Source organism: Trichechus manatus, unplaced genomic scaffold (genome assembly GCF_000243295.1).
Source record: "Trichechus manatus latirostris isolate Lorelei unplaced genomic scaffold, TriManLat1.0 scaffold00110, whole genome shotgun sequence".
Lineage (NCBI taxonomy): Eukaryota > Metazoa > Chordata > Mammalia > Sirenia > Trichechidae > Trichechus > Trichechus manatus.
In genome coordinates this window covers 4,919,165-4,934,675 of record NW_004444046.1, presented here as the reverse complement: position 1 = coordinate 4,934,675, position 15,511 = coordinate 4,919,165, and the positions used below count along the sequence as shown (strand labels likewise).

Genomic DNA, 15,511 nt, shown 5'->3' with positions numbered 1-15,511 from the left:
TTTCAAAGGGCAACTCGAGAAGATAAAGTATTATAATAAAATGTGCAAAGACCTGGAGTTAGAAAACCAAAAGGGAAGTACACACTCAGCATTTCTCAAGCTAAAAGAACTGAAGAGAAAATTCAAGCCTTAGGTTGCAATACTGAAAGATTCTGTGGGCAGAAAACCTGAATGATGCACGAAGCATCAAAATAAAATGGAAGGCATACACAGAGCCATTGCACCAAAAAGAACTGGTCAATGTTCCACATTTCGGAGGTAGCATATGATCAAAAACTGATGGTAATGAAGAAAGAAGTTCAAGCTGCAGTAAAGGCACTGGCAAAAAACAAGGCTCCAGGAACTGACAAAATACCAACTGAGATGTTTCAACTAACAGATGCAACACTGGAAGTGTTTACTCATCTATGTCAAGAAATGTGGATGATAGCTACCTGGCCAACCAACTGGAAGAGATCCATATTTGTGTCTATTCCAAAGAAAGGTGATCAAACGGAATGCAGAAATTATTGAACAATGACATTAATATCACATGCTAACAAAATTATGCAGAAGATAATTTAAAAACTGCAGCCATAGACTGACAGGAAACTACCAGAAATTCAAGTCTAATTCGGAAGAGGATATGGAACAAGGGATATCGCTGCTGATGTCAGACTGATCTTTGCTGAATGCAGAGAATACCAGAAAAAAATATTTCCCTGTGTTTTATCAACTACATAAAAGCATTCCCTGTGTAGATCATAACAAATTATGGATAACATTACAAAGAACAGGAATTCCAGAACATTAACTGTGCTCATGTAAAACCTGTACATGAATCAAGAGGCAGTCATTCAAACAGAACAAGTAGATACTGAGTGGTTTAAAATCAGAAAAGGTGTACGGCAGGGTTGTACTTTTGCCCTTCTTATTCAATCCGTATGCTAAACAAATAATCTGAGAAGCTGGCCTATATGAAGAACACAGCATCAGGACTGGAGAAAGACTTATTAACAATCTGCAGTATGCAGATGACACAACATTGTTGCCCAAAGTGAAGATGACTTGAAGCACTTACTTTTGAAGGTAAAATGGATTACATATGAACATAAAGAAAATGAAAATCCTCACAACTGAACCAACAAACAACATCATGATAAATGGTGAAGAAATTGAAGTTGCCAAGGATTTCACTCTACCTGGATCAACAATCGGAGCTCTGGTGGCACAGTGGTTAAGAGCTCGGCTGCTAACCAAAAAGTTGGCAGTTCGAATCCACCAGCCACCCCCTAGAAACCCTATGGGGCAGTTCTGCTCTGACCTATAGGGTCGCTATGAGTCAGAATCGACTTGATGCCAATGGGTTTGGCTTTTGGTTTTAGAATCAACAATCAATGCTCACAGAAGCAGCAATCAAGAAATCAAATGACTATTTGCTGCAAAAGACCTCTTTAAAGTGTTAAAAAGCAAAGCTGTCACTTTGATGACTAAGGTGCACCTTACCCAGGCCACGGTCTTTTTAATCGCCTCATATGCATATAAAAGCTGGCCAATGAAAAAGGAAGATTGAAAGAGAACTGATACACTTGCATTGTGATGCTGGCAAAGAATACTGAATATACCATGAAATGCCAGAAGAATGAACAAATCCATTTTGGAAGACGTACAGCCTGAATGCTCCTTAGAAGCGAGGACTGTGAGACTTCATCTTGTCATTCTGGACCCATCATCAGGAAAGACCAATCACTAAAAAAGGGCATCATGTTTGGTAAAGCAGAGGGTAAGCAAAACCATGAGATGGATTAACATGGTGGCTGCAAAAATGGGCTCAAACATACCAAAGATTGTGAAGATGGTGCAGGACTGGGCAATGTTTCATTCTGTTATGTTAAACACACGGTCACCATGAGTAGAAGCCAACTTGACAGCAACTAACAACAGCAACAACAAAATATTAAAAGGTTTAGAAAAACCTTTAAAGAGTTGTGTGCCTTGGAGAAAGTTGTTGTTTTCTCAATTCATATCAACCTTTATTAGTTGGTTATGTGCTTCTGAAACAAAAGAAAAAATCTGCCAGAGAATACAAGGCTGTATGTAATTTAAATAAACATTATGTAAATGAAATATATTCTTAGGAATCAGCTGGGTCAGACCTTTCAAAAGAAGCATGAAAAACCTCTCAAAGGATGTTTTGATCAAGGATCCAATAAACACATCCTGATCAAAAAGAGGAAAAATGTGGAACAGAATTTCAAATTCTGATGGAAATCAGATTTATTGGACCCACTGAGACTGGGGGAACCCCTGAATCTACTGCCCTGACATAATCTTAAAGCCTTGAACCAAAGTTATCCCTTGAAGTCATCTTTAAACTAAACAACAATTCAACTCAACAAGTAAAAGATATTCATTCGCCTAGAGTAGTTCTCTCTTTTAAAGAATTATCTGTATGACATCAAACTGACAACAGTAACTCTAAAATACAAAGAAGTTTAGAGGGCAGAGTCTAAGTTAATAGTGGTGAAACAATATGGGTAGAGACAGAGAAAATGGTGTTGCAATGTGAAGAATATAACCAATATTGCTGAACCATACATGTAGAAAATGCTGAATGGGTGTATATTTAATTATGCATATTTTCACCAAAAAAACTCTCAAGGGGCTATTCTGTAGCACATCAAACCTAGGCTTTGGGGGTTGTTAACCAATGTCATAAAACAGCATGTGTGTTACTGTTACATGAGAAACTATCTGTTCTGTAAGCCTTCACCTGAAGTACAATAAAATATTAAAAAAAAAAAAAAAAAAAAAAACCTAGGCTTTGGAGTCAACCGATCTGAATCCAAATGTCAGGTCTATCGTGTGATGTTAGCAAAATTACTTCTTTGACCTTCAGTTTTCTACTATGTAAAAAAAAAAAAAGAAAAAGCTATTAGATCATAGATTTAAAGTGACTCACAGTGTGCTTGCTCCACTACACCTGTGTCTTTTATTATTCTACTTTGATTAAAAACCATGAATTGAATTAACTATCAATAGAACCATAATTACAAAATCTCTTTCGTTGGACATTATCTTTTTATCAGGCCAGTATCTGTCTGCTTTTGGTTTCCAGGTCTAGTACTTTTTAATAACCACAAGAAAGTGTGAAAATAAGAGTTAATCAGTGACATTACTTATGTTCACATCTGTTTTGTTTTTACTGGACTGAGTGTCTTTGGTTCAAATATTACCTATTTTGGCCAACTGTTTAATGCCTGATAAAGCAGGATGCATACCTCAGAAGTGAAACATTCCATGGAGAGTCATCATGATACAAACACGAGGGGAAGAGCTATTTCTCTAAGCCCATTCTGTTACTAAAACCTGAATTCACATCCTAAAGCAGGAAAACACCCAGAGTGTAAAGAATTTCAAGGTAAAAAAAATCTGTTATATTAACAAATAGGCTTGTTCCTTTCTTAATACAGTTACATTTTTTTTTTTTTACCTACAAAAAGAAAGAAGTAAATTAAGAACACTGGACCTCAAAAAGTTTGTAAATACGCAAGATCCAATTATTTATAAGGTAATCTGACAAGATGTGTAGCATGAAACACATATATAGCACTAGTTATATTTAGTTATTTCTGTATTTTGTATATTCTGAATTCAGTGCCCTACATTTGAAAGAATCAACAAGGCTTAAAACCAAAGCTGGCAACGTCTAACACTTGCCTGAAACAGCACCACCGCATTCCTCTGTCTGACATTCCAGTCTGCCACAGATTTACACACCCACCCTCTGCTCTCACTGCCATCCTGCTTCTGGATACACTAGTACAACTCTTGTGAAAGTAACTGCACTCCTCCTCTAAAGGTTATAACGCTTAAAATCTAGAGTTGGAAGAAATTTTCCAAGAACTCCATCATGTTTTAAGTTGTCAACCTTTCAAATATTAGGTCCAATCACAACAGTAGTGAATTTCTGGTTTGTTGTTTCCTTTTTCTTTGAGGTGGAAGTCAATGGTTACAGAAGCATATGTTATCCTATCAAACTGCCCATCCTCGATTTTTGCTTCTAGAGAAGACTGAATAAAAAGAACCAGACTTACCCTCCCACTTGAAGCAATCAAAAAACTGGACAAAATAAAGTTAACAGTTCAAGACCCTGGAAATCAGGCAATAAAGGATCAAACTGTTTCCAGGTAACTTAACTGCACCCCAGAACAAGGCTCAAAAATATTTTTAAGAATACAAAAATACCCAATACGGTAAAATTTACAATGTCTAGACTCCGATTAAAAAAAAAAAAAAAGAGGCACATGCAACTCTTCAGACAAAGATTGGACTGGACTGTGGGACATAAAATGATACTCGTGAAGAGTGTGCTTCTTAGCTCAAGTAGATACATGAGACTAAATGGGCAGCTCCTGTCCAGAGGTGAGATGAGAAGGCAGAGAGAGAGGATCAGGAGCTGGTTGAATGGACATGGGATATCAGGGGTGGAAAGGAGGAGTGTGCTGTCACAGTACAGGGAGAGCAACTAGGGTCACACAACAATGTATGTATAAATTTTTGTATAAGAAACTAAATTGAAATGTAGACTTTCACTTAAACTACACTAATAAAGAAAAAAAGAGGCATGTGAAGAAGCAGGAAAATATGACTCATAACAGGAGAAAAATCAATCAGTTGAAACTTACCCTGAATTGATACAGATGAAAGAATTTGTAGACAGGTATTATAATTACCGTCGGTATGTTCAAGAAGTTAGAGGAAAGATTAACCATATTATGAAAGGTATTTTAAAAGATCCATACTGAACTTCTACAGGTAAAAACTAAAATGCCTGAAATGAAAAATATACTGGATGGGATTAATCACAGGTTAGCCATTGCAAAAGAATTTGAAGACACAGAAATAAAACTATCTAAAATGAAATGCAGAGAAAAAAAAAACACTGAAACATACAAACAGAGCATTACTCAGGTTAGGACAACTTTTAATGGTCTAATAAACATGTAATTGGCGTCCTTTAAGAAAGGGGGCAGTGACAGAAAAAATATTGAAGAAATAATGGCCGAAAATTTTCCATATTTGATGAAAACTAAACCCACAGGTCCAAGAAGCTCATCAAACCCCAAGCACAAGAAACATGAAGAAAACTAAAAACTACACCGCGGCCCATCTTAATCATTGACAAAGCAACTAGAGAAGAGGCACGTTAAGCACTGAGGAACAAAGATAAAAGATGACTGCAGATTTTCCATCAGAAACAATGCAAGCTAGAAGACAGTGCATTGAAAGAAAAGAAAACTGCCACCTAGAATTCTTTACCCAGCAAAATTAGGTTTCAAAAACAAAGGTGAAATAAAGATATGAAAAAGCTGAAAGAACTTATCACCAACAAGAAATGTTAAAGAAAGTTCTTCAAGCAGAAGGATAATGATACCAGATGCAAATCTAGATCTGCTCAGGAGTACTTAGATTTTCTTTACTGCTGTAGATTTTTATTTTTAATTTTCAGGTTTAGAGCCATTAATACCACTTATCTGAAGAACTGAACTAACACTTCAACATACTTTAAGACATTCAATAAAAGTCTTCCCCACTGTCTTTCTGGCATGATTACCACTGTCAAGATATAGTGTGGAATGATAAGGGAAAATATGAAAAGTGGTCCCCCATTTTAGTTCTTAACACTCAGGACCAAAGATGTTGGAAAATATGTTACCATAAGTATTGTTTTGTTACAACTTGGCACTCAATTTTCCCCGCTATGAACACATAAGATTTTATAATCTGATGCAAATCAGAAAGAGGTTTAACTATATAACTCTGAAAACTTCATAATCTTTATGTCAAAGAATTATTATACTCGTTTTAAATTTCCATGAATCCCACCTATTGAAGCCAACAGGATATAAATACAAGAACTACATCAGAATAACACACTCCTCCCTCCTGAAAATCACTCGTTTTCAACTTCTTCCCTCACATGGTGTTTTATTACAAAGTGTGATAGAAACGCATTCATATGCTACCAGTGGAAGTGTAACAAAATAGTATAATATTTTTGAAGGGCAATTGGGTACTACCTATCATCCAAGATAGGTGTCCCTGGGTGGTGCAAACAATTAAAGTGCTTGGCTGCTAACCAAAAGGCTGGAGGTTCAAGTCCACCAGAGGCACCTTGGAAGAAAGGCCTGGTGATCTACTACCAAAAAATCAGTCATTGAAAACCCTACGAGGCACAGTTCTGCTCTGACACACATAAGGTTATTATGAGTCAGAACCGACCCAACGGCAACTGTTTTTTTTAATCATTAAGGACACATTCTGTTTCAGAGAATTTACCCTACAGATAATCCAGCACAGGTGCCCAAAGAACATATGCAGAAAGATATTCACTGTACCAATATTATACTGGTCAAACTGTAAATAATCCATCAAAAGGGAACTGGTTAAATAAATTATATATAACCATGTTATATAATACTACACATCCTTCAAGAGGAATAAAATAAATCTACATGCACTGATATGGAAAGATATCCACAACATGCTAAGCAAAAAAAAGCAGGTTAAATAACAGCTTGTATAGTACTAGTCTATTTGTGAGAGGAAAAAATTGTTACCTTATCCCTTCTAGTTATATATTCACAGAAAAAGAGTTATTATAAACTTCTTTATAGTGGCTATTTCTGATGATCTGAGGATTCCTAGAGATACTTTTCTCCTTCAAACAAATCAGTATGTTTGTTAAAAGCATGCATTATTCTTGATAAAAAGTTAATAATGTATATGTATATTCATACATAAGGAAAACAAAATATCCCAAAAGCTAATTCTTAGTAAAAGAAAAGTGAAAAAACAGATACAGATTTTAAATCAGGGAATCAGACTCTGAATAAATTAGTGTATTTTTAGAAAATATTTAATAGTAGGTTTTAAATACAAAAAGTACATCCTTAAGGAAAAACAAGTCACAATTAAAATATGGTGAACTAAAAAGTCACAGTTGTCATTCCCTGCCCCATACTCTCTCATCATACAAGAGTATATGGGAGGAGGAGTGTGATGGTTACAAAACTACTATTCATTCTAAAATGTTTAGTTAGATTAAGCAAACCAGTTTTTCCACATGTACATCAAAACAGATCAGTAAAACTGTTTTTGAGCACAAGGATAAAGGGAAGTTGTCTTAAATCTGTTTAAAGAGATGATGTAAGCTTATGATCTTTATTTGATCTAATATAAAATCCCACAATTAGATGTTTAACTTCTAGAACAGTGCTTCTTATATGTCAGGGAAACCAAATCATAGTCCCGTCTTCCACTTCTCGAGAAAAACTTTTTCTCCAGATCAGAGTGCCCCAACGCCTACATGATTAAAACTAAAGGTGACACAACTACAACTGAAAAATAATCACAAGTCACTTAAAACCAATTATTGTATCTCCATGTACCTAAAATTAAGAAAACCAGACTGGTGCCAGAATTAACCAGGGTAAGAAGGATCACATGGGAATCAACAGACCTTAATGGGAAGTTTAGTCTTTTACTTGAACGAGGCAAAGGGTACAATTTCGTAGTTTTCCCCAGAAAACAAGACTACTTAATCACTGGTTAGGGGGAATGAACCAAGAACTGCATTATAAAAGGATAAAGCTGTTTCATCAAAGAGTTAATTTAATTAACTATATGAAATTGTTAATTAAAATATGCTATTCCTTTAAGAAGAAATAGAATAAACAATTCCAATACTGAAATCTACAATAACTGAAGTAAAACTAAACCATGGCAAAGTTTGCTACTAGTCTTCTGCGTAAGTCACAAATATTCTTTGAGCACACTATGTACAGTGCTGCTCTAGGCATTGAAGCTCCATGGCAAACAAAATACATGAGATCTCTGCTTTCTTAGTGCTTACATTCTACCTTACAATAAAATGACAACAAAATAAAACAGGGTAACAAAATAGAAACTGAATGGAGGTAAGAAGCCTCCCTGGAGGACATAACATTTGAGTTAAGACCTGAATGACAAGAAAGACACAGCCATGTGACAATCTGGGAGCAGAATTCTCCAGGCAAAGACAATACAAAGTATAGAAGTACTAATAAAAAATCTTAAGAGAATGTCTCTAAATCAAGCTCTTTCAATAAAAGCATTATCCAGTTATTCCTATGAAAATCAGTTTGAGAACCACTGATTGAAAAACTCTAAACAGCAAATAAATGGCACGAAATGATCAGGACAGGATTAAAATGAGAATGACATTGGTTTATAAGAACTATTTCACTGAATACATACTGTACGTGCTAATTTATATTCTCTGATTTGCAGGCTGAAGAACATACTGTGAGATATCCATACTACTTAAAATTAACCATATTTAAACCAACCTTGTGATAGAGTAGGTCAAAAGTGGTTGAACAGATGAAATTATTCAATCTTATTCTTAAATAATGCAAAATTTCAAAAAACCAAGCTAGCACTCCACTTACGAGATTTGTAAAAATGCTGAAAACTCTAATATCTGAGGTTGGTGAGGGCAAGAGTGAAAGAACCCTCTGATTCACTGCAGTTGTACTATAAATTGGTTTAACATCTTCTGATAACAAATTGTCATTAGCTACCAAAATTGACAATGTGCATATTCCTTAGCCCACTTCCATGAATTTGCTATAGAGTCCCATATGACTGTACAAAATAATATGAAAATATTCTTTATATACTGCTTATAGTAGTGAAAAACTAGAAACAGTTCAAATGCTCATCAATAAGGGATTAAATATACCATGGAACATCTACTATATGGAATAGTATGCACAATGTTAAAAAGGCTATGATGTGAACTGATATACAGAAATTTAAAAACATACAATACACAGGAAAATACCGTATAACTATTTGTATGTAATTCCTTTTGTGTAAAAAAAAGTGTTGCTTATAAATAATTTATACAAACATATATGTTTGTATATGCATTAAAATATCTAGAAGGACATATTCTAAGATGTCACCAGTGGTTTTCTCCATTAGGAATGGGATTGGTGAGGGAGGCAAGAAGAGAAAGGGCAAGCAGAAGACTCCTTTTTTAATTTTATAAACACCTGTGCTACTTTTTTTTTTCTAAACAATGAACATGAATTACTTTAGAGAAACTTTTAAAAACTTTTTTAGAAAACGAAAATGTGAGTTTACCTACAGCTTTGAACAGGGATGATATTTTTCCAGGGCTCTTCATATAGGAACACATAAATGGTCCCAAATATTGAGTTAAAAATTAAAATGAAACTCCATTTGTACTGCAATGAAAATGATTTTACAAAAGCAGTGTATTTAGGGTACCCTTTAACCACATTTCAATAACATTCTATCATATAAAATAAAGTCTATTGTGGTTTGCAAAGTCTTTCAGGATCTAGTCCTGGAGCTCTCAGACTTGAACATTCATGGAACTCTAACCTGTGGATCATATTTATTGTAGACTCTGATTCAGTAGTCTGGGATGGGTCTGAGAGTCCCCATTTCTAACAAGTTCTGCAGACACACTCTGAGCAGCAAGGATCTAGCCCAAGTTTATACTTTACCACGCCCTACACTTCAGATGTAGTGAACTGACTCCTCCCCCTCACATACACAGCATATTCTTCATTCCTCTATGCCTTTTTATACCTTATTCTTTTGCCTAAGTGTTTTTCCCCTCACCTCCTCCACCTCTAAAACCTTTTTTACTCTTTGTTATAGGCTTAGTTCAAACACTGCAGATATTTCAGGCAGATGTAGGTGCTGCTTCTTTTGTACTCCCTGAGGTTCTTATGCATTTATGCTCAGAATTTATCATATTTGTTATGTACATGTCCATCTCCCTTAGAAGACTGAGTTTGAGAACACGAAATGTCTTGTATCCTCAGCACACTGATATTCAACAAATGTTTTCTGAGGAAAACTCACTAAGATTCTGAACTTCTTCCACCACCTTAAAAATAACAATTGTCACAATCACTTTCATTCCATAACATTTTCTTTAAAATAATATTCAGTAAAAATAAGTAATCTCTTAAATTAAAATATAACACAGCACTTAGATTAAAAATTAAAATGTCACACTATTTGATGAGATGTTTACCTCATTGCTGGGGAAAAAATTCAAGTAAATTCACTCAATTTGGGGTAAAAAGGGAAGAAAAAATATATTGTTCTTTGGCACTCTTTTAGCTTAAATACTTAAAGAAAAAATAAGAATAGTATTGAATTTCTAATATACCTTTCCCTCCTTTAATTTTTAGAACTCTTTTATTGAACTTTAAAAACAAATGGCAAAATAACACCTTACATCAAATGCTTTCCCACTCACCTTCCTCATCTATCCATTTCATGGTGAAAAGCTGTTCATTGTCAAAAGAACACATATCTCGAACCTCACTGCAAAGGCCCTCGAAGGAGATCGAAGGTTCAAAATGTGTTATCATGATATCCCTGAAAAAAGAAAAGGAGTTTTAAGTTTGACAATTATTAAAACTAATAGTGCTCTACCTATTACTGAGGGCCTGACAATTTGATGGACTTTGCAATTGTGTGTCATCAAAATATATTACTTCCAATAAACTACTACCTCTGTAAAATAAAAATAATAACTTAAAAGTAAAAATATTGGATTTGTGAGAAACTTTAATACAAACTTCCCTCCTAATTCAGGAAGCCCACCCTAACTGCTCTGAGAGATGGCAGTTCCACTTTTGCTCTAATGTAAGTTATCAGAAACTCACTCCTTGGTAAGGCATTCTATTTCATGGAGGAACAGCTCTATTACTAATAAGCTTCCACCTTGTATTTAACTGAAATTTGTTCTAATTTCTTTTTTAATATTTATTTTATTTTTGGTGAAAATATATACAGCAGATCATACGCCCATTCAACAATTTCTACATGTACAGTTCAATGACACTGTTCCATTCTTCACGTTGTGTCACTATTCTCACCATCTCTTTCTATACTGTTTCACCACCATTGACTTAGACTCACTGCCCTCATCTATGCATTAAGAATTACTACTGTCAATTTGATCTGCTATAGATAATTCTTTAAAGGAGCACAATGCTCAAGGCAAAAATTCTTTACTAATTCAGCTAAACTGTTGTTTAGTTTGAAGATGACTTCAAGGGATAGTTTCAGTTCAAGGTTAAAAAAATTTTCTCAGGGCAACAGATTTGGGGATTCTGTCAGCCTCAGTGGGCCCAGTAAGTCTGGGTTCTGTAAGAAATCTGAAATTCCACGTTTTCCCTCCTTTCGGTTAAGACATCTATTGAATCCTTGATCAAAACATTCAGTAATAGTAGCCGGGCACCATCCAATACTTCTGGTCTCACTGCAAGGAAGCAGTAGTTCACGGAGTCAGTTAGATCTGCAGTCCAGTCCTTCTCTGATTCCTGGGTCTCCTCCTTCCTCTGCTGCTCCAGGTAAATAGAGATCAATTGCTGTATCTGGTTCAAGGTTATATTCTCACCCTGGCCCCACCACTTCCAATAGAAATACTCTACTGTAGACAGCTGGTTTACTCACAGTCCCAACATATATAAGACCCTGATCATCCAAGTCTTTAATCCTGACATTCCCTCAGGTTACGGCTCAGTTTATGGGGGAAAAAAACCTACTCTTTAACGGGCACTTCAAAGTCAACTTCCATTAAACCTTTTTCAGCCACACAAAATGAACTGTCTTTACTTCGAAACCTGTCCAACTTGTATCTTATGGTCCATCTTTTGTTATATAACTCACCACATACTGATGGCACAACCTCAAATAAATTGTAAACAATGGGAAGGCAAGAATTCGTAGAACTTTCTAACATATTCACATAACTATTTAGGCACTCAAATAAATATTTCTTGACTGAATGTGGAAGAAATTTTTTCAATGAGAAACTCACCTTCCAGAAAATGCACCTTTTTAACAAGAAAATATTACTGTTGGTCTTCCAGGCAACATGGTGCTCTAGGCAGAAGCACCACACCATCCCTCCACAGCAAAGATCAAAAAAACTAAGCCAAACAGAGAAAACAGCAATCCTGAAACCCTAAGCATCAAATGAAGAGATAAAGAACTCAGCCAAGCACCAAATGGATTAAGAAACTGACAGAGAACAGAGGTCGAGGAGAGATACATGCAGAGGTCACCTATCAGCTAATGCAGCACGAATCCACCATCTTGGACTCCTATCAGAGATCAGCAAACAGGATATGAGAAAGCAGCTTCACGGAGCTTCCAACAGAAGACAGAACAACCGGTAACAAGCGATATGTGCTTTCCCACCCCCTACCCTTCTTCACCCCCACTCAGCCTCCTCTGCTTCCCACGGCCACAGTCTCTTGGCTGGGAAGCACCGGTTGCTTGGATTCCACCCACCTGCACTGGTCGACTCCCTGAGTGTCATTTGTTGGCTGCTGGTGTTGCTTTTATCTGCTTCTTTTAATTTCTTCCTTACCTCTCACCACTTCCGCCTCCTTTCTCTCAAATACCTGGTTCCGTGCGCTATCTTTGCTTCTTCCTGACAGGCTGTGAAACTCCGCTTGAATGTGAAACTGCTTCCCGGTCCGTGCTGCCACACTGTTGGGATCCTGGCGCTTTTTTTGTTTGTTTCTTTTGAATTGTTTGTTTTCTTTCTCTTTTCTTGAATTGGGAGCCTGTTCAAGCTGGGCAGTACTACGCGGCTTGGGATCTACCCCCTCAGTTTGTGCAAACGCACAGAGGGATCCCTGAAGGGATTACTTTTTTTGTATTTTTTTGGAAGTTTCTCCTGTTCTTTTTTTTTTTTTTTTAATTTGTTTTGTTTTCTTTTCCCTCTTTTTCCCTTTTTGTCTTTCTTCATTACTCAGTTTCTCGTGTCTCTATACCTTCCTTCTCTTCCTGTCCCCTGAATACCTGGTGCTGAGAGACACCTCTACACCTTCTAGCTAGGCTATATTTCAACACCTGAGAGCAACCTCCCCAGACCTCATAGCCACACTGGTGGGATCCCTGGGAGCTTTTCTTTTCTTTTTCCTTTCTAATTTTTATTTATTCATTTTTTTCTTTTCTGTTCTTCTTCTCCTTTTTGTTTTTCTCCATTTCATAGTCTCTCATCTCTTCACTCCAACAGCAAGCTCCCCTAGCACTATTTTTTGTTTGTATGTTTTTGGCTCCTATTCCTCTCTCCTGTCTCCCATATCCATCTTAGCTCCACAAACCACAATCTCCCTCCTCCATCCTGCCTACCTGTACCGTGCACTTAAAATCACACCACCAAGCAGCACAGCCATGGCTTACTGCAACCTGTCCTGCACTGATTACCAGCACGCCCTGGTGGCCATAGTAAGTGGCACAAACAACCCATCCCAGCAACTCCTCTTCAGCTAGACCTGCTGTGCTGTACCATATCTGAGCAACTGACCCTGCCAATTGGAGAAGGACGCAAAAAGTACTATGCCCACAGATGAACAAACAACGAAGAACACACCGCCCGCCTGCTCAGACATAGCCAAACAAAACAAAAAAGAGAACGAAAAAATCGAATCTATGATCAATAAACGAGAAAAATAACTACTGAATGCCCCAAAGACAGCAGACAATACCAAAACATATACAAAAACAGGACAGGATGGTTCAAGCAGGTGTCCAAAATAAAACACCAGATGACTTTCCAGTAGAAGAAAAGGCACCAGAACCTGATATGGAATTCAAATCTCTACTACTCAGAATTATCCAAGAATTGAAACAAAAGGCAGACAGAAATAAGGAAAAAATAGACAAATTCATTGAAAAGGAAGACAAATTCATGAAATACAGTTAAAAAAATGGAAGAATTCAGGAAAATAACGCAGGAACAAAATGCCAAAATAAATTCACAACTAGAAATCATACAAAAACAACAATTAGAAATCCAAAAGATAAACAACAAGATTTCACAAATGGACAGTGTCATAGAAGGGCTGAGGAGCAGATTCGAAACGGTGGAAAATAGGATCAGCGAAATTGAAGACAAACACTTGGATACAACTCTGTTTGAGGAAAACTCAGAAAAAAAGAACAAACAAAAATGAAGAGACCCTGAGAATTATCTGGGATACAATCAAAAGCAAAAATCTGTGAGTGATCGGAGTTCCAGAACGGGGAAAACAGAAAACACAGAGAAGATCACTGAAGAACTGCTGACAGAAAACTTCCCCAGTATCATGAAAGATGAAAAGCTGGCCATCCGAGAAGCTCAACGAACCCCATATAGAATAGACCCCAAAAGATAATCACCAAGGCATATCAAAATCATACTAATCAAAACCAAAGACAAAGAATCCTGAGAGCGTATCGAGAAAAACAAGAACTCCCAAACAGAGGAGAAACAATAAGACTAAGCTCAGATTATTCGGCAGAAAACATGCAGGCAAGAAGGCAATGAGATGACATATGTAAAACCTTGAAAGAAAAAAATTGTCCGCCAAGAATAATATATCCTGTAAAACCCTCGTTCAAGTATGATGGTGAAATTAGGACATTTCCAGATAAACAGAAATTAAGAGAATATATAAAAACCAAACCAAACATACAAGAATTATTAAAGGAAGTCCTTCAATCTGAGTATAAACAACTTCAGCTCACAGGCTGAATCTAGGATGCAGGACCGTACCAGCCAGATACAAATCTAGGAAATGAACTCTCAAGCACTATCCAAAACCAAAAGAAATACAACAAGGAATCAGAGCAGTTTATCTGTAAATGTCAACAACATCAGAACAATAAAAGAGAGAATAAATGGTGTAGGTATAGAACCTTCTAATGGAAAGGGAGGCAAGGCAATACCAACTAATAATAGACTGCTTCAAACTTAGAAAGGTAAGCATAAATTTCACGGTAACCACAAAGAAAGCTAACAAACCTACTCATAAAAATAAAGAGAAAAAACATAAAGTCTCAGTAAAAACACAACCTACAAAAACAAAAGAAATGGAAAAAAATCCACAAACAAAAGGAATTCAGCACCAGAGAGTAAGAAGAACAAAGAAAACGTCAGTACCACAAAAAAAAACACTACAAAACGACAGCAACAAACTCACATCTATCAATAATTACCCTGAATGTAAATGGCCTCAATGCACCCATAAAGAGGCAGAGAGTGACAGAATGGATTAAAAAAACAGGATCCATCAATATGCTGTCTACAAGGGACACATCTTAGAAACAAAGATGTAAATTTATTAAAAATCACGGTTGGAAAAAAATATATCAAGCAAACAACTACCAAAAAAGAGCAGCAGTGGAAATACTAATCTCAGATAAAAAAGACTTTAAAACAAAATCCACCATAAAAAAAAAGAAGGACACTATATAACGATTAAGGGCACAATCCATCATGAAACATAACCATAATAAACATCTACGCACCCAATGACAGGGCTCCAAAATATATAAAACAAACTCTAACAGCACTGAAAAGAGAAATTGACAGTTCCACCATAATAATAAGAGACTTCAACATACCACTCTCAGTAAAGGGCAAAACATCTAA

At 36.2% G+C, this 15,511-nt stretch overlaps 1 protein-coding gene across 1 annotated transcript in view; it reads right to left on the bottom strand.

Annotated features, from left to right (window-relative positions):
• The window catches only part of PRKCI (protein kinase C iota), an 84,186-nt gene that overhangs the window by 56,020 nt on the left and 12,655 nt on the right, over positions 1-15,511 (bottom strand). Inside the window, exon 2 of the mRNA XM_004383457.2 lies at positions 10,331-10,452. Within this exon, the coding sequence (XP_004383514.1) occupies positions 10,331-10,452 (122 nt within the window). The remainder of the gene's footprint in view (positions 1-10,330; positions 10,453-15,511) is intronic.